This window comes from Perissodus microlepis, chromosome 23, assembly GCF_051167445.1.
Source record: "Perissodus microlepis isolate ML-2025 ecotype Zambia chromosome 23, ASM5116744v1, whole genome shotgun sequence".
Taxonomy (NCBI): domain Eukaryota; kingdom Metazoa; phylum Chordata; class Actinopteri; order Cichliformes; family Cichlidae; genus Perissodus; species Perissodus microlepis.
This window is the reverse complement of record NC_140482.1, coordinates 24,276,992-24,302,595: the sequence shown is the minus strand read 5'-3', so window position 1 is coordinate 24,302,595 and position 25,604 is coordinate 24,276,992. Positions and strand designations below refer to the sequence as shown.

Below are 25,604 nucleotides of genomic sequence, written 5' to 3'. Positions count from 1 at the left end.
TTAAAAGCCTCCACATTAACCGCGCACCTGAGAGTCTGAAATCAGGGGAAAAGTCGCCCGGTCGCACTACCTTGCAGACACGCGAGAGCGCGCCTAGTTGATAGAGAGCACCAGCCTTCACACAGCAAACCGACACAGTTCCAACTGCCCTCACCTAACCACGTGCCTCCGCTTAGAGCTTCTCATTTACGTAGTTTTTGCGCGCGCAGTTTCCGGCTGTGAGAAGCGTCAGGTGAAGCGGAAGTGAAGTGAAGAGGCTTGTACTGCTTACCTGTCGTTAGTCAAACTGACAGAGAAGAAACAAGAAAAAAAAGTAAGTTAAAGATAAAAAAGTAATTTAAGTACACAAGGAGTTGTTTTATGTGTGTGTCTGCTGTTTCCGGTCTGTTCTACCTGTCTGCTTTACCTGTACACCTACAGGGTTAGGTTTAGTAAAAGAAGACCAGTTTTACCAGGAAACGTTCTTACAGTTTAATGTTTACTCCCTTATAAACGGCAGTTTTAGTTTTTCTGGCTCCCAAACTGAAGAGTAGGACCCCCAGGGGGTCACGGGCAGAGGGAGATGTGGGTTAGGGGAATAAATATTTGTTTATTAAAATATGTGTACACAAAAAAAAGCATACTTTACAAGACATCTGACAGTTTGTTTGGGTTTTTTTAAAAGATATTTTTCAGACATTAAAATACATACATATATATATATATATATATATATATATATATATATATATATATATATATATATATATATATATATTATTTTATTTATTTATTTTTTTTAAACTTACATGCTGCCTATTTTGGCCTTGGCCATAGGGTTAGGTTGGGTTGGGTAGGGTTGCTCATGTTGTGGAGAATCTGTGACATCTCATTAGTGTTAATGGGCTATCGTTAGCTGTTAATCAGTTGTGAGTGACTGCTTCTCTGTGCTGCTGGGTTTGTTATGTTACGAGTGAAATTAATAAGATTAATTATACTAGTTTATTGCCATTGGACCTCGTCATATGTGACCAGAATCTTATGAAAAATAATCAGAACTTCCTTGTGGAGGTAACAGAAGCAAGAAACCTGTGCTAATTCCCAGCAAAAGCTCCTCATTTACATCTAAAACCTCTTTAAAGACAACCCAGCTCCTAAATAACTAAAACCTAAAGGACTTCTGCCAAAAATCTGACTGTTCTTATTAATGACTAACTAACCAAGACAAGTTAATCCTGTCTGATGACTATAGCATGGATCAAAACCATAAACCACTAGAAACTACTAAGAGGAACTCCATCATCAAGAACAGCCAGAGAACTGACCAAACCAAGAAACATTCCCAGCTTGACCATCATAACTGTGTTTTACTATCCTACATCAAAGCATCGTGTTCACATTAAGCTATTTACCTTGTTGTTGTGAGCAGTTGTGATGTCATACTCCTTGTATACCTACGCCCACTTGTGGTAACTGTAGCCTCTCTCATTGTATTAATCAAGCTAATCCACAAACCTATCTCACTAGATAGGTTTGTGGATAGATGTTGCAATGTTGCAATGACCATTATAAATAACACCAAAACTAAACTTAAATTACAAAGCTGTTGTTTTGCTTTTTTTTTTTTTTGTCAAGTATATGAAAAGTAATGCAGAACCTATTAAAATATGATAAATTTATATATAACATGATCTAGTTCATGACACACATGGTGGAATTTAAGCTTCCTGTAAGCCATATACTAATCCAAGGTCTCAGAATTTTATGTTGGACTTCAGCTACATTTTCAAAATGCCATATTCCTGAGGTCATAGTAATAAATATTTGGATTAAAAATTTGAATGACATAGGTTAAATAGTTCTCTAGATATAGCTATTTAAAAATAGCTCAATTGAAAGGCTTGAAAAGACTTGAAATTACCCCTTCAACATTTTTATGAGCAAATCACAGGGAAATCATAGATCATCAGTTGACATGCAGCAACTTTGGAAACCTCCCTAGTGACCTATTTAGACATCTCTTTAACAAACTGTACCATCTTAAAGTCCAAAGGAACATTGTTGCAGGCATAAGGAACACCCATAGCCAACCAAAAAACCAATTAAAATCCTGTATAACCGCTCCAAAGATGAGTCAAACTTCTATGTAGATGATCACAGTCTAATTACCAGAACTTCTGACCAACAACTAGAACATAAAGGAATGTTTCAACCTCCTTAGACACTAATTAAACTTGCATGATTGACTAGAATTGTCTAAAAAGAGCAATAGAACTTCCATACACAGGTAGATTCTGTCTGAAAGATGGCTATAACTAACACCACCTCAGTGCTAGCCCTGTGGAGTCTAACTGAAGCCACTGGATTCACGTTCAGAATGGAGGATTGGGTGGTTTCTCGGAGTCAGTGTTTTCTCCATCAGTGCTGCAGGCTGTGATGGAGTCTAGGCGATGCTGCAGGAGCACTTGGCCATGTTGGCGTGTTGTTGGTCAGCGGCACGTTTGGATGTGCTGTTCAGGCTGTGTCATGTGTCAGGAATTTGCTGCTGCAGCAGGAGTGCATTTTGGCATGTCGGCAGACTGGTCACAGCTCTCTGACTCTCACTGCAGAGATTTCCTGGAAAGTCTTATGACGTGTGACCTGAAGAAGAGTCAACTAATCTTTAAAAATCAAATACAGAGAAAATGGGAAGAAAATTAATCTCTTACTGTTTTCAAAAGCAGAAATACAAGTTCATTTTCTGGTATTAACTTTAAAAAATATATATTTTAAATGTGAACACTGAGCTGCTGTTTTCAAATAAGAGTTCAAAGAATCCCCATGACTTGGTAGAGAATAAAACACGATCATAATGATATATATGTGTGAATGATTCATTTAATTCTTTCTGGAAAAGAATGAAAAGGTCCTGCACCTGCAGACTTATGTGTCATATGTGTTATCATCTACAGGTTTAGGCATCCATCAATTAATATTATGATAAATCATTAGGTGTGTGTGTGTGTGTGTGTGTGTTATACTATATATGAGAAAGAGATTCTATTTTCAGATATTTTGTTATATTTGTTATTTGTTTTCTCTGAGATAATCAAAACATTTTTGACTTTTTATTAATGTATTTAATATTTTAATTATATTTTATTTCATACTTAATATATTTTAGACTTTAATGTTTTAAGAGTAATAAGTTTTAAGACTTGTTTTAAATCTCTTTAAATACTAGAAAAAATTATTAATATTGTTTTTATTTAAATCTCTTTATATTTCAGATATGTTCTCTTTTTTTTGTCTGTGAACAAATTTAGTAGTTTAAAATTTATATATTTAAATAATAGACTTAATTTTGATATTGTGAAAATCACATTTTATAAATGTTACACACAAATGTAAAAATTAATGAGGGTTTAACTAGTACAAATACTTATGTTCTAAAAAACTTTTCAAAATTTGCTTTTACCACTGCAGTTACAGAAGTTTTGTCTGTTTTCTATTTTAAGGTAAATAAATCCAAATATAGAAAGTAGGGGCAAGAAAATATTCAGTGCATTAATTGGGTAGTCCTCCTTAATGGAAGTTTATTTGGATATGCACATATTTTCTTTGAATAAAGTGTTGCTGACATTACACTAATGGATTAGTTATTGGCCAGGAAGCTGCGTAAAAAGGGAATTCCTTTTATGTCACAGAAAAGCTCATATCTGTCCTTATTTCTTCTTGTTCTGGACTGAATGTTCCTCTTCAGCTCGTTTCAGCCGTGAGCAAAATGATTGGGGGTTTTTTCTAATAAGTAAACATGTCCCTTAAAATAACGTGCCAGTTATCAGCATAAATGAGCTTTTGAGCCTCACAGTAAAAGCGTAATGGGAAGTTTGTTTGCTGCAGATGGAGATAAGATAAGATCAATTAAAGTGAACAGTGAGCTCATTGAAGAATGTTACTCTTCGGTTTGTTGCCAGGATGATAACTTTTCAAGCTGTTGAGGAGGGTAGGGTGGAAGGGGGCAGCTTTGAATGAGCTGCTGATGCCTTTAATGAGCCATGTAATTTGGGTGTTTGCAGTGAGTAACCCAATCCCATCCAACCTGAAGTCTGAGGCCAAGAAAGCTGCCAAGATCCTGAGAGACTTCACCGAGATCTCCAGCAGAAATGGACCAGACAAACTCATCCCCGGTAACAACCTGTCATATTGTCAGCTTTATATACTGAGGGCTAGTCCAGTGCTCTTTAAATACTTGGGTTTTTTAATATATTTTAAAATGTGAAGTATTTTACTGTAGCGTGTACTCTACCATATTTTTGTTGTAGCTCACGTAATAGCTAAGGCTGAGGGTCTGGCCATCATCTCCGTCATCAAGGCAGGCTTCATGATCACAGCCAGAGGAGGCAGCGGAGTAGTAATCGCCAGGCTTCCTGACAGACGTAAGATCACCACTCCTTCCATGCTCTGTAAAGGTTTGGAATTTTGCACAGGCAACTGTCGGTGTGTTTCAAAAAATATAAACTTTAATTAAGAAGGCTGCTCAGGTAAGTCACCAGATGCCAAAATATGTGGAGACTTATGTTGTCTTTCTTTTTTTCATCTGTCAGATAGAACAAAGCCGTGCTCGATCAATCCACAATTGTTTTGCTCCTTCCAACCAGCACTTCAGCCTCATCGACAAATAAAATGATTCACTCACAAGCATCAAACTCCAGTCCTGAGAAATTAAGCTATTCCAGAAAAAAAAAATTAAATGCTATTGAGGCATCAGCAGTACTAGCATGGTGTTCCGCAAAGCACGATTCTGAGTCCTCTATTGTTTGTTTTTACTTGTGGATATAACAGTTTGTTTTTCTACACAAAATAAATATGGTTTTGCAAGCTCGTATTTGTCTGAAGGATATAAGCACCAAAAGTCTGGAGAAATTGAAGACATTTTACAACAGAATTTAACATTTTTACAGCTTGCTTCAAAAAGTAGATTTGGTTTTTATAGCTAATTCCCCCCTTTATACAATTTTAGTGCTGTGAATTATAAAATCACCAGTTTAAATTGTATAAAAGCTTAAAGTTTGCATTATTATGCCACGGTGGGTTCTTTGAAAGATTGATAGTGGCACAGTGGCTGTAGCTACTAGCTGTCTGCTAGGCTTCATGTTAGCTAATTGGAGTCCAATTGAACCCTGGTCTATGTTTGTACTGTTGGCACCTTTTTGGAGCATTTCGAATCCAAATATCTGAGGAAAATTACTTGCTGTGCAGTACTACGAGGACAGTCCAAGAACTCTGTGCTAAAACTGTAGTGGAATTCTTGGAATTTATATGCTCTTATCTCTTAGCATGTGTCTGTGTGATGTAACAGTTGTACAAAGCAACTGAACTTCAAAAAAAAAAGATTGCAATCGATTGTAGATGGCATTTTGACAGTAGTATACTTTTGTTACCCTTCCAAGCAAAGTCTTTGTATGTTTGTAGAAACATGTTGCTTCTGGAATTTATCTGCATGATTGATCTGAGTGACTGAATTATTATTCCTCTGTTATTTGATTGTCACAAAGTATAAGATGAGTACACATTTTTTTTATGTGTTCTAGAAAGTCTGTACTCTTTATTAGTAAGGTAAAGAGAGTTCAACAGCAGAGGTGTCATGTTGGAGGAGGAAATAATAGCTGGTTTTTAATCATGGATTTAGCTGCAGTCTACGAAGCAATTCTTGTGATTTGCTGCTGTTTGCCTGTTGTCCTGTTTTTTCTTCTTATTTGGTTCAGTTTTTGCTGTTTTTGATCTTCCTGAGTCTCTCAATAATCCTTTTGTTGTTTTGTTTTGTCTTGTGACATTTTGGGCTCCTGTGGTTAAAAACCAGGCCTCCCTGCAGTGTTGGGAGTGTGCTGTAGTCATCTGACACGTCAAGCGTTTGATGTCAGTGAACTGGTCCGGCGGTGGCGGATGTTTGAGTTTGTCGTGGTGCCAGAACCCACCGAGGGTCACACGGGCCTTAATGAGTGGTGCCACCACCCCTGCTCTTCTCCTTCAGGCTCTTTTGTTGGTTTTCTGGATTTTCACATTAAAGGAGCAGTTCACCACATCTGAAAACACTGGCGCCAGCAGTAGGCCAAGCCATTCTTTACAGTCCAGCTCTTGTCAGTGTGAATAATCCATCCTGGCTTCAGCCATAAATATTATCCATGCTTGAGCTTTATTCTGTGTGTTTTTGTGTCTGCAGGCTGGTCAGCACCTTCAGCTATTGGCATCGCTGGTCTGGGTGGAGGCTTCGAAATCGGGGTGGAGGTATAATCCCAAATCTTATAATTTTATTTATTTGATTTCTGATTTGCGTTCCAAGACGAAACATTTGTATTTGTGTTGAATTTAGGGGTTCACAATAATTGCCATAAATGTATCAATAGTGTTTTTAAAGGTTGTGAATGCAGCGGTTTGCATCACTGAGATGTCAATTTGTCCTTTAATGCACCACATCCCTTTTTGGAAAGCAGAAGTAAAAGCTAATTTTCTGGTCCCGCCTCAGGTGTCAGACTTGGTGATCATCCTGAATTACCGGAGAGCCGTCGAAGCCTTCACAAAGGGTGGGAACTTGACGCTTGGCGGGAACGCCACTGTCGCCGTGGGACCTGTTGGAAGGTGAGTCTACTCCCCACCTCTCCTAAACACAATCTGTCTGTCTGTCTTTTAATTGCCTTGAATGCTTTCTGTTTATGTAAATTACAGCTTAGGTTTGATTGTCCTATTCTGCTTAGAGATTTATGAGACATTTAATGACAGTTTGTGTTTTGAGGCCTGAAGCAGATAGCCAAACTGTCTGAGGTGGGGAAAAAAATCACCCGTGATTTACTTTAGAGGCCAATTAAGATGTTGAGGTTAATTTTAGAATAAGGTGGTTTCAGGGTGGGTTAACCGGTTTTGGTGCTCATGTATTGGCAGGTGTTTGTGGGCGTGGCGAGTTACATGTCAGTCGGTTCATTCTCAATAAATGTTACAGACAGACAACAAATGGTAGCCAGAGCTGAATTTGTTTGAAGAAGATGGTCAGTTGTTACAGTTAGTTTATGTTTGAGTGTATATGGTACTATGAAATTAGTCACATACACAGTGATTGAATAACCCGCAACCAGCTATAGTTTTACAGACACAGCAGGAAATAAACCTAAAGAAGACTGCAGGTCCTTGGAGAAACCAAGGACTGTGATTTTTTTTTTTTTTTTAAATTCCCCTATACTATGCTGGGGTTTTGTAGCCAGAAGTGGCCATCTTTGGATGAGAGATTGAAAAGCTAAGGTATCAACTAGCGCCAGCTAACTGTACTAGCAAGCTACATTACAGAGGTACAAACTGCTAAATAGTCATAACAGCCAATAAAAAGCTATAACTTCACTCACAAAAGCTGGAACACAGACTTATTGGTCATTGAAGCAAGTTTTGCAGTTTTTTTTATTTTGCTGTTTGATTTTTTTTTTTTTTTTTTGGGGGGGGGGTAGTTATGAACCAAGTTGCAGCTTGGTTTGTTTGGTTTTTGTTTTTATTTATTTCTTGTTTGTTTGGTTTTTTTTCATCCAGTAAAACAAATCTGTGCTTGGAAAAACATTTTTTTTTTTTTTTTGTGCAGAAAAAATGTTTTTTAAATTAAAAAGGGCATAGGAGCATAGGACCCAGGATCATGTTCTGTGAAACATATCACTAGTGCTAATTAACCGGTCATTAGGTGTTAATGTTTTCAAATTCTAAAATTTTACTTGACCATTTAAACTTCACCTTTGCCAGTTTGATCAATAGAATAAATTCTGCTTGTTAGGAACGTGGAGGCTGATGTGGCTCTGCGGAGTACTGCAGCTGTGTACACCTACTGCAGGTCCAGAGGTTTGTTTGCAGGTATTTCTCTGGAGGGATCCTGCCTCATTGAACGCAAAGAAACCAACCGCAAGTATGGGGAAAAAACACGAATCAATCTGCTACATGTCAGAAGTTTAACTAGTTCTGTCTTTTCCAAACAAGTGCTTGTCTTTAATCCTGTAGTGTTGTTGCAGATTCTACTCCCAAGACATCCGCGCATCTGCCATTTTGAATGGTGATGTGGAACCGCCGTCAGAGTGCTATGACCTCTACCACATCCTAGATGTCTACACTGAGGCCTATACCACCGACTGGACAAGCAAGAACTTGCAAACTAGGGTAGGCAAACCAAAAGCTTAACTCAAAAAGGAAAGGCAGCTATGTGTGAAGTGAGGATGGTTTCAAAAGATGCCCTAAATAGTTTCCAGTGTGCTCACTAAAGGGTAGGTGAGTGCAGGCAGCTCAGTTCAGCACACAGATTTTTCTAATACAAAGCCATGCTGTTGGAATAGAGGCAGTATGCAGTTTAGCATCCATCTAAAATACCCTGACAATTATTGTGCTTTATTTTTTACATAGTGGCTCAATAGTGTAGTGGTTTACGCATTTGCCTAACAAACAAACAATGGAGACACAAATTAAGTGTAGCTCAGTGACTGTTATACTGAATGTCATGTGATTTTATTTATTTATTTATTTTTTTGTCTGTTTTTTAATTTATGTATTTATTTATTTTTTGCCTTTATCTAATATGCAGTACATAAAGTGTACATTTGTGTTTGTCTCCAGTCATCCGTTCGCCCAGCCAGACCACCAGCTCCGATCCAGTCAAAGCCACCAAGCTACTCCGAGGTGTCAGCAGCCAGTGCCGGTAAAGCTCAGAAATACAACTGTTCAGGTGCTATTAGTTTATGGACGAAATTGTCTGTAATGGGGTGTGTGTCTGTGTGTTTTTGCGTCTATGTGTCTGAGTACAGGAGCTGGAGTAAGGACTAAAAACACTCTCTACCCAAGTGTCTCTGTCTATAAATCTGAAACCTCAAGTAAGTTTTACATTAACTTTCATTACTTACTCCTTACCAGCTATTCTTTTTTTTTTCTTTCATTGTCATTTTGTGAGGACCGCTGTGACTCCTTGAGCTCACTTTCAAACTCAGAGGCCTCTGACTTGGTTTTATTGCCCATGTTAGTAACTGGTTTTGGGTCTGGAGAATTCAAATCAACCAATTAGTACAAACATATTTTTCTTTTCTTTGGGTTTTTGCTTGCATCTTATTATAGTCAGAATTTGTCATTTTTCTTTTTCTTTTTTTTAATCCTTTTTGTTGTCATTTTGGTTTAAACCATTTTGCGTCCCATTTCAGGCAGATTTCCATGCCTTTTGTGGCCGTATTGTGTTTCTGTGGTCAGTTTGTGTCCCTTCATAATTGTTTAGCACGGCATTGTGGTTGTAATGGACGGCTTAACAACATCCTGGGTTCTTTTTGCTCGAGAAATGGTTAAACTGATGCAAAACAAAAAGAACAAAAGTTGTTCGTGCTCATTTTGTATCCCTTTTCTTTCAGTTTGTCAACTCTCCATGTGGTTGTTTAGCATCGTTTTCAGTAATTTTGTCTCCCATTTGTATTTACCTTGTTTTGTATCTTCATGTGGTCACATGGCACACCGTGTATTCAAGTCTGTTATTAACCCACGACCTTGATGCAGCCAGTACCAAAACCCATTAATAATCCTAGTGTTTTGTGTATGTACGTATGTGCGTGTGCATACTTCGGCGACACACACCTGTTCAAACAGCTACGTTGTGGGGACCTGACCCCTTTGTGTTGATAAACGAGTCCTCCAAGGTAAATGATTAATTTTATGGTGAAGACGTGGTTTAAGGTCAGTGAGTCTTCAGCAAATTAATGTAAGTCAGTATGATTGCTTGTGCAGTGATAAACACATTAATATATTGTTATCAACTTTGGGGCTGCAGCTCGCTCTAGTGTTCACAGCACATATCTGCAACTTAAACTGCAGCGCTATTTATTTTAAATAAGCTCTTTATTTAAACACTAATGAATACATTTTAATGGAGGAAGATGGAAAAAGAACATTAGTCTTTCATATTTCTTGTTTGAGAACTTATTTTTATTAATGTTTTCACAGCTGTAGATTAATTTTCTCCAGATTCATTAACTGTGACTTAAATTGATGTTTTGTTTCTCTTTCAGGTCAGTTTGCCTCCAGAAACTCTCAGATGAACGGTATGAATATTTGACACATCTCACACAAAAAATGAGTCTAGTTAACAAGAAAGTTGAGGTGCTGTGCAAAATGTAAATAAAAGTCGAATGAAATGATCTGCAAATTTCATAAACCCATATTCACAATAAAGCATTACAAACACATCAAATGTTTAAACTGAAAAAAAAAACCATAAGCACATTTTATATTTGATGGCAGCACCTCTTCATTTAACAGTAGTCCATAAAACTAGGAATTGTGGCAATGTATTGCCTGGTAGAAGATTCTAGCTGCTCAGTAGTGCTGAGTCTTTTTTTTCCAAGGTTTAGCATTGTCTAGATACAATGTGTAAAAATATATGTTGCTTTAAAACTTTTAGATACCTTCAGCACTGATGGTGCCTTTCCACATGTGCAAGTTGCCGGTTCCTAAGGCACTCATGTACCCCCATACCTCTCGGACTAAATAGTGATAAGGAGCCTGTTTATCAAAGTTCTCTTAAGTTCCCAGGTTGTAGTGCCCATGCACTAGAATTTCAAGAATTTCAAATTTGGATTCGTCTGACCACAAAACAGTTTTCTTCTCTGCCTCGATCCCCTTCAATTTAACTTTGGTCTAGACAAGACATGAATTATGTTCAGATTTCTGGATGGCACAGTGAGTGTTCCTGAGTCCATGCAGTGATTTCCATGACAGAATAGTTACAGCACTGCCACCTGAGGGCCTGAAGATCATAGGCATCCAATATTGATTTTCAGCCTTGTCCCTTAATTTTTTTTCCAGATTCTCTTAAGCTTTGGATGTTTTTATGTAATTTAGAGAATGAGATTTTCTGATGATCTAATTAGATGAAAAATGTGCCTCCAGCTGTTTCTTTTTAGTAACCCTTACTATTTCAGCTTTTGTTTCGTAACTAATTCAAAAGTAGCTTTTTTCATGAAATAGTAAAATGTCTCAGTTTCAACATCTGTTTTCTATGTGTTATTGTAAATAAATATTAATATTCTGAATTGTACAACATAAATATATCAGACCTATGTTAAACAGTGAATTTGCAGTAAATTAAATCTGCTTTTGTCAAATGTTTGTTTTGTTTCTGTTTTACTTTCTTTGTTTTTGTTAATTGTAGATTGGGGATCATCAGAGGGTGGAGCCACTGGGCTGATGGTTGTCACAGCGACACACCCCTTTGCAGGGGAGCAGCCAGGTGACCTCAGCTTTGTTCCAGGCGACCGTATCACTGTCATCACGAAGACCGACTCCCAGTATGATTGGTGGGAGGGGCAACTGGAAGATGGTCGGGTTGGGATCTTTCCTGCAAACTTTGTTACATATTGATACTACCCTCTGGATGTCTGACAGAAAAACATCTGAAAGAACCAATATTGGGTAAAATGAGTTTGGAACGTGGTTGTTCTGTTAGGCGTAAACACTCCACTGCCTTAATATATTTGTAAATGAATTAATAATCCTTCGGTTTTTCACATAGTAAATGTAATATTGGAAATTTTGAAACATTTGTCAGACAAAATACATTTTGACATATTTCACAAAAGATTTTTAACTGGCATTTTTAACCATTTCAAATGTTTCACATTTAATATTGAAGTACCACTGTTTGTTTGTTTCTTGGTACAAATTTGAATCACAAAAAGACAACCACTTGGATTAAATGAAATCAACTATTCCATTATTATTGTTATTATTATGATTATTAGTTTCATCATCATAATTATTATTATTTACGTTTAGTTTGAAATTGAATGGCAACTTTAGGCTGGTTGCCTAAAGGCTGGCTGCCAAGAGAAGCATTTGTTTGTTTGTTTGTTTGTTTTTCTTTTAGTTTAGTTTAGTTTCTTTTCTAGTTTAAAGTCTTGATAGTTTAAGATCAGTGGCACCACCAAAACTGCTGTAAAGTCTAAAAATCGAACAAAAAGTTTAAATTTAACTGTCAGCTGCTGTGATCAGGGAACTTTAAGGGGCTGTAAATTTCAACACCAACTGTTAAGCACTTTCTTTAGCTCTTTAAGTCAATTTGTTACAATTATCGTGGAGATGGTTATACTGACTTTGCTGCACCCTTGTTCTTTTTTTTCTTTTTTTTTCTGCGTGTAAATATGGTTACGCATAATGTTGTAATAATGTTAAATGGAGCGGGTTACAAGGTGGATGAAGGAATTTTTAAGGAGTTTAATATATGCATATCAGTTTAAATATTTTGTTTTTCTTCACTTTGCACTTTTTTAAAATGACATTTAAAGTATGAGTTTAGGGATCTGCTAATGTTTTAATCTTAACAATGTCTTCAGATTAATAATTGTGGTGTGGGTGGGTATTTTTTTTGGGGGGGGGGGGGGGGGGGGGGGGGGGCTTTTTCATAGCTGCAGTACAATGTACTGTTTGGATCCGATGCAAATATTAATAAACCTTATGTGTTCTAAAATATGCGCTTGTTTGTATGCAGAGAGAACAACAGAAATTTAAAAAAAAAAGCTAACTGGGCTGACATTTGAATATTTCCTGCTTAATCTCACAGAAAAACATTACATTACTGAAATCCCTCACATCATCACAATTAGTCACATTTATTTAAAGTCGTTGTCAATGACATCAAAGTAAAAACAATTTTTTTTTTTTATCACAATAATACAATAATTTTTACTATTATGATTTTGTTACTGTGTATAATAATACATAGTGTCACAGTGTCTGCTCCTGTTATGGTCAATTATATTATATTTGCACAAATTTATAAAAAAAAAACACATTTAAAGATTAACACCCACAACAAAGGCACAATACTGTAACATACCTGCAGTTGTTAAAAACATTTAATTACATCTGAAATCTACATTTTTGTTGTTTTTTGTCTGTTTTTAGTTTTAAATCTAAGAGAAACTGATACTAGAGATGATGAAGATACTCTAAACCTACTTGTTACCCTTGTGGCTCCTTTAACATGAAACAGCTTTTTTATTTTTTATTTTAACTTTATTGGCAGCTTCACATTTCAGCTGTTTATTGTTTCCACTTCATAACACCCTGCTTCTGTCTCTCTTTGTTTCTTTGAGAAAACTCCAAGTAAACCAAAATGTGTTCCTACAAAGCATGTGACATTCACATGTCTGGGACAGGACCAACAAATGAAACATGGGAAAATAGTGGCATCTCCTGAATGTACTTGTAACAACAACTAGTTACTACAGTTTGTGTACTCAGCACATCTATGGTACTCAATGGGCCAATGGGATGCCGCAGAATCCATTAGTGGAAGCTCAAACCTGCATTGTACACTTGGTAGTGTGGAAGGAAGTATTGTCTTTTTTGTGTATACAAGCATATATTTGTGGTCTTTGGCCATAAATATATTGTCTGATTTTGAGTTTAATACTTACAACATGTAAAACTGGGATAGTGGCAAAAAAAAAAAAAAAAAAGACTGGAAACACTACATAAAGCTAACAAAAAGAGAACAAGGAAACCACTAAATATGACCATTTTTCAAATATGTCCTTTTTTCCCCTTAATTGAGTACAAAAACAGGATAAGAATGAAATAAAGAGATGGATGAGTTTTAAGTATTTCTGGATGTTATCATTTACAGTTTGTAACATTGTTAAAAGAGTCAGAGAAATCCCTGTAAAAACCAAATCTAAACGATTCTCGTTAAATGGAGATTATGATTATGCACAGCACTGGCTCAAGCATACTTATTTCAAAACTCTAACTTAAAATGTCTTTTTACACTCATAAAACAATGAATGAACCCAAAACTGCTGATTAACGAACATAAAAGGAAATCAGCATTTGGTTCAATTTATTTTCACAATAATAAAAACGCAAAGTGGTAACAAATAGAAAAAAACAGCATAAGAATAAAACACACTTCCTTTCAAGTCTTGGAAATCCTCCAACATCCTCTAAGAGGGAATAATTTTAACCTGCCGGCTGGTATTTTCAAAGTATGAAGTTTCTCTAACATGAACTCATGTTTGTTTTTGGTCTAATTAATATCAAAACAGTAACTGAAAGCTGTCGGCTGCATTCATATCACCAGTGCTGAAATTGTGCTGTCTTTCTCCACAGGGAACGTTTCCACTTTGCTGGTTTGGCTGCTCACCAGTGTCCTGAAAAATCACACAGCAGGACATGCTGTGAACGAGCCAGGCAACTCACATGTGATGTCATATATTTTATTTCTTTATATTTCTTTGTATTTTACAAATGTAGCTGTTTTTCTGAAAAACAAATGTACATCTCTGGGTTTTACAGCCATTATTACTGGTTTTTGTAAACTACTTAAAAAAATAAGAACGTTAAAGAAAGTTATTGCCACCAAAACGACCAAAACTCACTCTGTCCTCCAGAGCGCATCCATGGCAGGTTGGTGGGGCTGTAGCTGCCTGTTGCAGTCCGCCACAGAGTCAGGAAGTGGGACACCACTGGTTTCCGGCAGCAGCAGGCACAGTCCACAGCATATGATTGGTCCACTGCTGTAGATAACCATAGCAGCCAAGGAGATTGCTCCGTCAGGGTTTGCGGGGACGAGGGTGTTGACCAGGCAACCGAGCCGGAAAGACAGGTTGACCAGTGATAAACAGCGTTGCCTGGATTTAAAAACAAAAAAATATATACTCTTATTGAACAATGGCTAGAGAAGATTTCTGCTATGCTGTTTAATTGCCCCGACATCTCAACATCTAATCTCAGATGAAAAGTAGCTCAAAAACCAATAGGACCAATTAAATTTGCAAGACTTCAATATCAGCTAGAAGATCATACATAAACAAATCGTTCAACTAAGTATTGGAAGTAAGAAGCAGATGCTGTGGAAATATATGCTTAATGAGAGTAAACCAACCTTACAACTTTTGCTTTCAAGTTAAATCATACCTCTGTAAGCTAACTAATGTGTACAACTGGACGGGGTTTATGGTGCCCTTGGTTCACCATGCAACAAAAGAGAAGTTTCATACAGAAGATACATGCTGTTAAACTGATGTTTAGTTTCCAGAAACTGCTCGTCTGTGTACGTGAAAAAGATGATGGGTAGATTTCAGTTCACAACCATTTAGTAACCAAATTGCCAAAAAACAGAAAACTATAATCTGACTGATATTTTCGCTTTGGTAAGGACAACATCTGCCGTGGCTCATAACACAAACACTTTGTAACAGCAGAACCGGTTACCATCCTTGATCCATCCTTGGTCCAGGGGTCCAGTCCACAGACTGCTTAGCTTAAGTGAAGTTTAGCAGACAGCTAGCAGTTACAGCTGTCTGTGTCTTTACCTACTTGTCAGTCAAAGAGGCCACGCCCCTATTTTTAAAAAACAGCTAATTTTTAATACAAGCGTTATAAGACATGTACCTCCACCCCCATAAGGCTGTTAGAAAGAGGTAAATTAAACAGGTTATAAACATGTTTATTTTGCAGTAAATCTGGACATTTTAAGTTTGAAGCCAGGCTCAAGAGAACATTAGAGGAATGTCTGCTTGTGGAAAACCTGCATTAAAGAGTGTTGTGTTGTTTTGTACCTGACCACAGTGGGGAACAGTTCAATGCTGTACAGAGTGGAGATAAAGATGGCAGCCAGGACGCAGAGTTTCCCCAACAGAGCCAGACTCATAACCAGCATCGGCGTACCTGCACCAGAGTATCAGAGTACCAGTCTCAGAGATGGTGGTCAGATTTGATTGGAGGCTGCAAACTGCATATAGAATGATTCCACCTACTCCCACTAATGTTATGTTTTTTCTACCAATATTAAATACCAGTATTTTCTCCCACTAAAAATATTGATACAGATTAAATAAATCGACTGCCTGGGACAAAGAGCAACTGTCATCAGGAGCTTTTAACAGTCTCCTCTTGTGGCGTTCAAGAATAGAAACCTAAGAACAGATGCTTTTCTAATGTTTTTATTTAATGTTGTGTTCATTTTAGTTTAATTTAATTTAATATTTAATGTCTCTTAAAAGTGATTATGAACTAACCTAAAATACTGAAAATGCGGATAAGGACTCACCATTGTACCTGGACAGGAGTAACGACACGAAGCAGGCAGCTCCACTGAGGAACAGAGCAAGCATGCTCATTGGCCGGCGTCCCAGACGAACCAATGGGACAAGCAAGCAGGGAGCTTCTGATAGCCCAGAAAAGAACTGGGCGGAGTAAACGCCAACACCGAATGAGCCGATGTTCAAACAAATTCCATAGTATGTCAAAGCTGATGCCGCACTGGAGGATGACAGGACATTTATTTATGTATTTATTCATTTATTTTATTATGTTTTTAATTTACCAATATTTTGTTTTGTGAATTTTAATTTTTGCACTTTTATTATTATTTATTTTCCTTTTATTTTATTTTCCTTTATTTTGTTTGATGGATTTGCATTAATTTTATTTATTTCACCTTATTTATTTATTTTATTGTATTTATTTACCAGTATTTTGTTTTGTGAATTTTCTTCTTTTTTTATTTCACTTTCACCTTATTAATTAATTTATTAATTTATCTATCGAGGTTTCCTCTGGACTTGTAAGTGAACACTTTAAACAATGATGAATTTTAAAACAAAACTGTGACAATGTTTCTGATTGAGGTTTGTTTGACATAAACCTGTAAAAGTTTAACTCAGCATATTGAAGGTTTTTTTTGTTGCTCATACTTAACCACAGTTTGGTTGTACTGCACACAGAGTATTACACTTCCTCCATTTTGTTTCACAGTTTTCCGTATAAATAGAAATTAGTAAATACAAATTTACCCTCAGCAGCCTTTTATCCATCAAACACTCACTCAAGTGTAGGACTTTTAATGATATCAGCTTAAGTTTCCTGTGTGCCTGGTGTTATAACTCACACAAACCAAAGGTCCCTGATGACGAAATGCTGTTAACCCTGATAACCCTGTTACCTTTGGCCACAAGCAAGAGGAGGCTCAGACTTATTGAGAACAGTCTATTCTCGTTCCTTAAACTCCCTTATTCCAGTTTTACAAATTATTCTGCATACATATGCAATACTAAAAGATTCATATATCTATATCTATCTATCTATCTATCTATCCACACACATACATATATATACAGTGGAACCCCAACTTACGAAATTAATTCGTTCCAGAGGGTCTTTTGTAAGTCAAAATTTTCGTAAGTCGAAGCACCTTTTTCCTTCGCCTTTTGAGTGAGGCGATGGTGGCTGAAGACGAAGTTCTTGGTGGAGGCTGAAGAAAGCATACGTTTGCATGCATACATACGTACGTGTACATGTAAATAACATTATGGAATTTAATTCTAAACACTAAAAACTAAAACTTACATTTACGTTAATTAATGTACACTGTGCAATTATATTTTTTTAACATTTTTTTAAACTCGCTCATATTTATGCCTTATGCCGGCCCCATTATGAATGAACGACAGGCTAATTGCAAACGAAAAGCACACGAAATAGCGCACTGCAACAACAATACGTCTTTCACTTGGAGCAGCGAAACACATTTCGCAAACGGATTTCGTTACACGGGCATTTTGTCGTACCACGTTAATTGGTTAATTGCCTTCTATTATACAACTATATTACAAATAGTTAATAATTTTATCTAATATATTTAATATGAGATATAATTATCCAAATATTGTGACTTTAAATCTAATAATTTGATGTGAAAATATTCATATGTTTATTTATCTTTGTTATAAAGGGCTGTGTCCCATATGGAGCGTGTGCAGTAGGTACCTCACACAGCTCATGACAAACAATCGCATCAGGACAGTTGGGTGCTTCAAGTGGATTATGTCACTGGAGGCATGATCTCCAGTCACAGGGTCTTCTCTCTGAGCTTCGGTGGCTTTCTGCAAGTCTGACCAGGCAGAGTCCAACAGCTGCACACAAACACAGCTGGATTATTTTATATATATATATATATATATATATATATATATATATATATATATATATATATATATATATATATATATATATATATCTCCCACCTGATCCAGACTGAACCAGCTGTAAATTTTTGAATTTTAAGTTACTGTACAAAAATCACTGATTCGGTGGCTATCAGCTTGGAAGCACTTACAAATGATCCAGCTGTTGATTCAAAACTGTTTGTTTGTTTTTTGACCTAATGTTTGAAAGAAAAAACTCCCATGAGAACAATCGATTTGTTAGTCTGTGTTTCTGATGCCAACACATTCAAAAATGCTGATACAGGGAATGTTTTTCACCACACTGAATCCCCTGTTATGTAATAGCTGTGCCAAAAAGCAGCTGCAATTTTCCCCCCCTGCATGAGTTTGGAGCCTGTTGTTTTTTGTAGTTTTCAGTAGAAAAATTCTTCAAATGTTTTCAGGGGTCAGCTAGTTTAACATCTGTACTCTTCGCTGCTGGAGTACGAGTACGACGTGGTTTTGTCTTCCTGAAGAAAGCAAGGCCTTCGCTGAAATAGGCATGTCTGAATGACAGCATGTTCAGGCTGTCATTCAGACAGCTGTCATGTGATACTAACACCCCCACCCACCCACTCCCTCCCCTATCATCAGTGATTTAAACTGTGTGCTGATAATAAGCAGTATGGTCCCAGAAGACCATAATTTCCAAAGAGAATCTCAGATTCTGGTCAGACCAGAGGGTGGTTGTCAGGTCAGCCTCAATCCATCAAACAATGGTTTTAAGCAGTGTTCCTGCACATTAGTGCTACAAGACGTCATAGACACCAAAGCTCTACAGCCTTTTTACAGACCACAGATGATAGAATTCATAAACAGTGGTCGACCCCTCCCCAGTTTACCTCTGATAGAGTTAGTTTCTTTGAGATGTTCTTTTAAGAGCATCGTAAAGAGTGACGGCAGAAGTTTTAATGCACCTTTCTCATTACATAACCTTTCCATCTATTGTTGACCATTTTCCAACTTATTTTAGAAGACCATCTGTTTCTTTATATCTTGCTGTTAAACATTATCAAACTAGCACAAAGAGGAGCTGGGTTATAATAAGGAATAATTCTACTTGTTAACACAAGACATTTATGATTTGAAATGAGGCAAATGTTTGTTTACCAGATCCAAGCGCTGGTTATCTGCAGGGCTGTTGCTCCGGTAACGGTCCAGGATATCTGTCCTCTTCTTTAACAACAGCCATCGGGGAGACTCTGGGATTGAACTTGAAGGAGAAAAACTGTTATTGCTTCCTTTATTAACGGTCTAAATGAGGCTACCACAGGTGAACAGGTGTGTTGGCCTACAGGTAGAGTGGCAGACAAATGATCTGAGGCAGAGCCAGTGACAGGTGCAGACGTGTCCAGGTAGGGTTGAGCCAGGCCAAAGGAGCTCCACCCATTGTCCCCAGGCTGAAGCAGAATGGCAGGAAAGCCGGCGGCCACAGCCGAGAATCAGGGGGAGTCCACTCCACTGCTGCAACGCAAACAGTTTAAAACAGTCTACAATTTAAATTCTGCAGGTTTCAGTGCTATCTTCAATGTGAACTTGCTCTCCAAAGCTTCTAAAGATTTATTAGAGTAGCTTTACGTGATTTATTATTTAAAAACTACCCTTCTTTATGTTATACTGAACCTTGCTGAAGCCCAACTGTTTTAGCTCCAGTCCCTAAATGCCCACTTCCTTCTGATTGGCCAACTTAAATATACATACATTTATCTCATAATTTAAAACTCATCTTTAGCACACAGCACTGTCAGATAACATGCATAAGGAAAAAGATAATAAATCTATAATAAAAAGTCTCCATAGAGTCATCTTTAAACATAATGACTTACCTTAGTTAGCTAAGGTAATTAGAGTTAGATAAAAATTAACTGACAATAATAATAAACAATGAATAATAAACCAAATCTCTGTCTGTGTGTATTTGTTTCTTTGACCCACAACACCACTTACAAAATGTGATCATTTCAAAAAAAAGGTGTTAAAGGTACCCCTCCAAAAGTTGATTCTGTTCACCTGGACGTAGCGTTTTGTGAGAGAAACATTTCGTCACTCATCCAAGTGACTTCTTCAGTCTCAGCTGACTGCAGGTTTCCCCAAACTTATAAACAGTACATTTGCATAATGACTGAAACCAGCCCACTGAGGAACAATGGGCTGGGACGTCAGAACTGACAATAAATGCTGAAGCAATGGATAGAAATATAATACAATAAATACAATAAATATTGAATTAGCTAAATTATAAGACCCTGAGTCTTCCTACACTTTGGGTCCATGACTTACTATGTAAAGGCTAGCTGCTAAATTAAATCAAAGCTGAAGGAATAGACTGCTTCCTCCAGTCTGCACATAACACTGTAGGGGTCAAAGGTTAGGAAGCTGCTGGAAGCAATCCTGCTTCATTAGGCCTCAACCTGGTCAAGATGGCTTTATCTGGAACACGTGCTTTTTATCAGCCTTATGTAAGTATGTCCCACCACGGTCCAATTAAAGTCACCATCCAGCCAGTGACCCAAAGCCCACTGAGGGCTGTCTGATAACGAACCACCTTCCAGCTCTCACAAAACACTGCAGGCTCCCCAACATACTTTGTGAGACACTTCTAAAAACATTTTGAAGTTGGATACTCATACATTTAACTGACTTTCTTTAATTAACTTATTAATGGTCAGAAAATGTCCAATGAAGACCACAGCTCAATATAACGGGATGAAAGTAGATCTGTGATACAACATTTTAATCATGCTTTTAGGTTTCTTGTGTTACCTAAACTGTAGGCGCAGATGTTGATGCAGCAGCAGCAGATTCCAGTCAGGCAGCGAAGAATAAGGAAGAGGAGTGGCTGAGGAAAGACAGCAGGAACGAGGCCACACACGGCGTGCACGCACATGGAAATCAGCAGTACTGGACGCTTTCCGTACCTGCACAGAAACCATCAGCGAGATTTTTCTTGTTTGAAGATGAGTGATGACTAATGTTTATTTTAACTTAAACTTGACATATACACTACAAGTCAAAAGTTTGGACACAACTTCTAATTTTTTATGTTTTTCTTTATTTTCATGACTATTTACATTGTAGATTCTCACTGAAGGCGTCAAACTTCATGAGTTAGTCACCTGAAATGGTTTTCCAACAGTCTTGAAGGAGTTCCCAGAGATGCTGAGCATTTGTTGGCCCTTTTGCCTTCATTCTGCGGTCCACCTCATCCCAAACCATCTCGATTGGGTTTAGATCAAGTGACTGTGGAGGCCATGCCAACTGGTGTAGCACTCCATCACTCTCTTCTTGGTCAAATAGCCCTTACACAGGTGCTGTTAACTTGTGATTTCTGAGGCTGGTGACTTGGATGAATTTATCCTCAGCAGCTTTCTTGGGGCAGTCCTCATGTAAGCAGGTTCATTGTAGCGCTTGATTGCTTTTGCAAAGCACATTTAAAGTTTTAGCAAATTTTTGGACCCACTGGCCTTTAGTTCTTCAAGTAATGATAGACTGTTGTTTCGCTTTACTTAGCTGATTGGTTCTTGGCATAATATGAATGCTAACAGTTGTCAAATTAGGCTGCCAGTTGTGTACCAACCTGACTTCTACACAACACAACTGATGGTACCAACCTCATTAAGAAGGCAATAAATTCGACAAATGAACCCTGACAAGGCACACCTGTGAAGTGTGACTACATCATGAAGCTTATTGACAGAAAGCCATGGGTTTGCAGCGCTGTCAATAAAGCAAAGGGGCGATTGTGGCTCAAGAGTTGTAATTGGAAGGTTGCCGGTTCGAGCCCCGGCTTGGACAGTCTTGGGCAAAACACTTCACCCGTTGCCTACTGGTGGTGGTCAGAGGGCCCGGTGGCGCCAGTGTCCGGCAGCCTCGCCTCTGTCAGTGCGCCTCAGGGTGGCTGTGGCTACAATGTAGCTTGCCATCACCAGTGTGTGAATGGGTGGATGACTGGATGTGTAAAGCACTTTGGGGTCCTTAGGGACTAGTAAAGCGCTATACAAATACAGGCCATGTACCATGTACTTTGAGGAATCCAAAATATAAGGTCCGAACTTTTGACCAGTAGTGTATTACAGACTGTCAAGTGTTGTGTTGTACCGGTCAGATATGGCTCCTCCAAACAGAGATCCCAGCAGCAGACCAGTCATGAAGAGCATCTGACCATAAGACAACCAGTCTGTCCAACCACACACTGACTGACACACACACACACACACACAGGCAAATATAGATGTTCAAGTGCAGAATACACTCAGAGAACCAAAATATAAGATGCAATGAAACAAGTTTCACAAAGATTAACTTTTCTGTTTACAATGAGAGACATGATGTGTATGTGTAGCTGTGGGGGTTTATTAACTTGGCCATAATCAGTTTGGATGTGTTTTACTAGTTGAATAAGAACTGAATCAAAAATCAAATCAAATCAAAATTTATTTATATAGCACATATTAAAACAACAGTGTTGACCATAGTGCTTCACAGTCAGTAAAAACATGAGACAATTAAAACAAACAATAAAACAGGACAACAAACAATAGGTAACAACACAATAAGCTAGAATAGCCAACTAGTTAGAATCAAAGGCCAAAGTAAAAAGATAAGTTTTAAGACGTGATTTAAAAGACTGGATAGACTCGGCAGTACGAATATGAACAGGGAGGTTATTCCAGAGTCTAGGTGTCACGGTTGCAAAGGCCCGGTCTCCTCTCGACTTCATTCGAGACCTAGGTTGTGCTAGGAGCCTGTGATTGGATGATCTAAGTGCTCTGTTGGAGCACTGAAATCCTGACTTTTAGGTAGCATTGACAGAGTCAGATTTGCTTGAGCTCCTGCTCCAGAATGGAGTATGTTAACTTTATACAACTTACTAGTGATGGCCCACATGCTGATCTCAGCAATCTAGTTAACATTAACATTTGAGTAATCATTTGCTTTCTGACCTCTGACGACCTCTAGAAACTTTTATTAATATCTTTAAAATGATAGTGCCACATATGACAATTTTTGCAGCACAAACCAGTACCAAAATAGCTGGATTTAAAGAAGGTAGGGGTTAAATGTCAGGTTTCAGACACATTTAAATCCGGATGCTGGAACTCCGGAGTTAGGTCACTCTGGAGTTAGAACATTCTAGAAAAAAATGGATTTGTTTTGGTTTTTAGCAAGGTATCAATCAATTGATCAAGCCTGGTCACTGCTCTGTGTATGGCTTATTTAATGAGTCACAAATACACAATAGTGGAAGCACAGATTAAAAGTTTACAGTTTACTGCTACTTATATTCAGCCGTAGGGCTATTCGATATAACGATATATATCGGATGACGATATAAAAACCTCTATCGTTTCATTTTACGCTATTGTTTGTTTCGTGGTGTCACAAAATAAACTGTTTACGGCAATATTTTTTCATCATTTTCATGGTCACTGTAGTGGCTATATTAATTTCTTAAAGTTCTCTCTTTCTCTTATATTTAATATAACCACACTACAGATGGACAAGCACCTGTTTTTATGCGTTGTTATTAGCAACAACAACGGTAAAACCATCGCGTGTCCGCTTGTTTATTTTCCACATAAACCTTTCACAATAAAGCTCAAGATCCTGTTGAGACTTTTAAAAATAAACTGAATCACGTGGAAGATGCAGAATATTTACTGATGAAAAGCAAAAAAAAGGCGGCAGGTGCTAAAAAATAAACCTTAGACTCAAACGTTAGAACAGGCTTTTCCCCGCAGCACGCCGTGTAATAATACTCACAAAGAAAACGGCAGCCGTTAAAACTTATGTCTAAAAATGTATAATTTCGTGCATCGGTTAAAACACTGGACTCCAGGTACACGACGCCCAGCTGGAAACACTTCACGCAAGTCGAGCTGCCCGAGATTCACAGAATTTACAGAGAATGTTAAATTTTTGTGATTTATATCGTTATCAGGACGATAAATGCCTTATCAGGATATGAGATTTTGGTCATATCGCACAGCCCTATTCAGCCGGGTTAGTAATCCGTGGTAAGTTGGTCTGCTTTGGATTTCTGAGTGGGAAATGCAAGTTAAAGGGGCATTTCATAAAAAAAATTCAAATTGCGAACTCAGAATTTGTGACTTCTAACATATCCAGGAATGCACCTACATGCTGTGCATTCCAAGATCTTCCTCTTCACCTAGAAAACTGCAGTGTTTTTCAGACCATTCTCTGTAAAGCCTAGAAATGGTTGAGGGGGAAAATCCCAGAAGAGCACAACACAACAACCACATTGAAATTCACTTAAATCACCCTTTCTTTTCTATTGTGATGCATAGTTTGGTGCTGGCCCAGCAACTTGCCTGGACCATGTCTACATGCGTAAATGCATTGAGTTGCTGCCACTGGTTGATCAGAAATTTGCTTTAACAAGCAGTTGAACAGGTGCATTTGGAAGACGGAACTAGCAAATTTTTGATTCTGTGCTTGAAAAATACTGAAACCTTTCTTGGATTTCCTAGATAGAGGTCCAGACATGACTACAAATGTCTATAACGAGTTAAAAAGATTACAACACGTGCTTATGTTAAGCATGGCTAAATTCAGTTATGATTAATGACAGACAATTTACAGAAAATTAGCTTTTTTTACTTTACCCTCAGAAATGGTTCATTAACAGCTTCAAGTTGATCATTAACACCATGTTAATCTCTAGAGTTGCTGTTATGTAATGCAGATTACTGTCCAGTTAGCATGTTGGCTGAGACTTTAAACCGATCATTTAATGTTGAAACAATGTTTAGTGAAAGAGGCCACAAGCTGGCCTTTCAGTGGTGTCAAAAAACTGAAAGTTATATAACTAGAAAATCTAGTTTATTAATTGCACGTTTTTCATTTCATTACAGTTCATTTCTAATGTGTCTGAAACTATATTTCGGCCTACACTTTAAACCATGAGATAACTATAACAGTAAAGGGAATAAGAAACATGCACTTAAAAATATCCCCAGGTGCACCATCACAGTATTCATGACTGTGTTACAACTTCAGACCTCTCAATGGAAATAATCTTCACTCACGTCTCGGGTCCCGCTCTCTGTCCTCCAATCGGCGTCGTCTTTTAAAACCTTGCTGAGCGCTGATTGGTTTTCCTCCTTGTTCGGTGCCAACTTTTCAAGCCACGAAGCAAACGTGCCAGTATCATTGCCATGGCGACATGTCTCGGCGACCACGGCGGTGGTGAAAATGTCCAGAAAAAAGAGGAAAGCCGTGAAGAAGAAGATTAGAGCGAGGCGCCAGTAGACGGAGAGCTGCAGCGGGGACATGAGCAGGCCTGTCTGGTCTCCCACAAGCTGATTCATCCAGACCTTTACCATGCTGGAAACTTCAAAACTCACAACTTTGATGTCTTCAGGAGCTCCACATGTTGTTCCAGCAGACCTCTGAGCAGCGCGTGCCGGTCAGGTCTGAACAGCTGCTGCTGTCACAAGAAAGTGGTTGACCCGTCAGGCAGGAGGCGGCTTATATTCAGGGCCAACTTCATTACGCCTTCTTTTCTCCATAAGGCCCGACAGCGGGGGACTATTTTCAGTACAGCGGTACAGCGACACCCGGAGGTCATGTGCGGTCCGGCACTAG

The 25,604-nt window shown here is 38.0% G+C and overlaps 2 protein-coding genes across 3 annotated transcripts; one reads left to right on the top strand and one right to left on the bottom strand.

Moving 5' to 3' along the window:
• The first annotated feature begins 127 nt into the window (after window positions 1-127).
• sh3yl1 (SH3 and SYLF domain containing 1) lies at window positions 128-14,393 on the top strand. 2 transcript variants are annotated; one of them, XR_014799389.1, is made up of 12 exons: window positions 128-313; window positions 4,038-4,148; window positions 4,284-4,397; window positions 6,182-6,246; window positions 6,485-6,597; window positions 7,766-7,894; window positions 7,998-8,142; window positions 8,593-8,674; window positions 8,781-8,846; window positions 10,020-10,052; window positions 11,162-11,421; window positions 14,119-14,393. XR_014799389.1 is itself a non-coding variant. In XM_084920756.1 (11 exons), coding segments are annotated over exons 1-11 (1,068 nt in total). In that variant the 5' UTR covers window positions 129-312; the 3' UTR covers window positions 11,371-12,359. The 2 variants fall into 2 exon arrangements, 1 of the variants encoding a protein (XP_084776882.1); XM_084920756.1 differs by lacking the exon at window positions 14,119-14,393 and having other exon boundaries at window positions 129-313; window positions 11,162-12,359.
• Window positions 12,485-25,530, bottom strand: LOC146361510 (solute carrier family 22 member 6). Its single transcript, XM_084920732.1, has 10 exons — window positions 25,046-25,530; window positions 22,095-22,192; window positions 20,760-20,914; window positions 19,292-19,460; window positions 19,107-19,209; window positions 17,779-17,924; window positions 16,061-16,272; window positions 15,570-15,678; window positions 14,388-14,639; window positions 12,485-14,159 (listed from the first exon to the last, which is right to left on the bottom strand). The coding sequence occupies exons 1-10, from the start codon at window positions 25,340-25,342 to the stop codon at window positions 14,078-14,080; spliced, it is 1,623 nt and encodes a 540-aa protein (XP_084776858.1). The 5' UTR covers window positions 25,343-25,530; the 3' UTR covers window positions 12,485-14,077.
• Window positions 25,531-25,604: the final 74 nt, after the last annotated feature.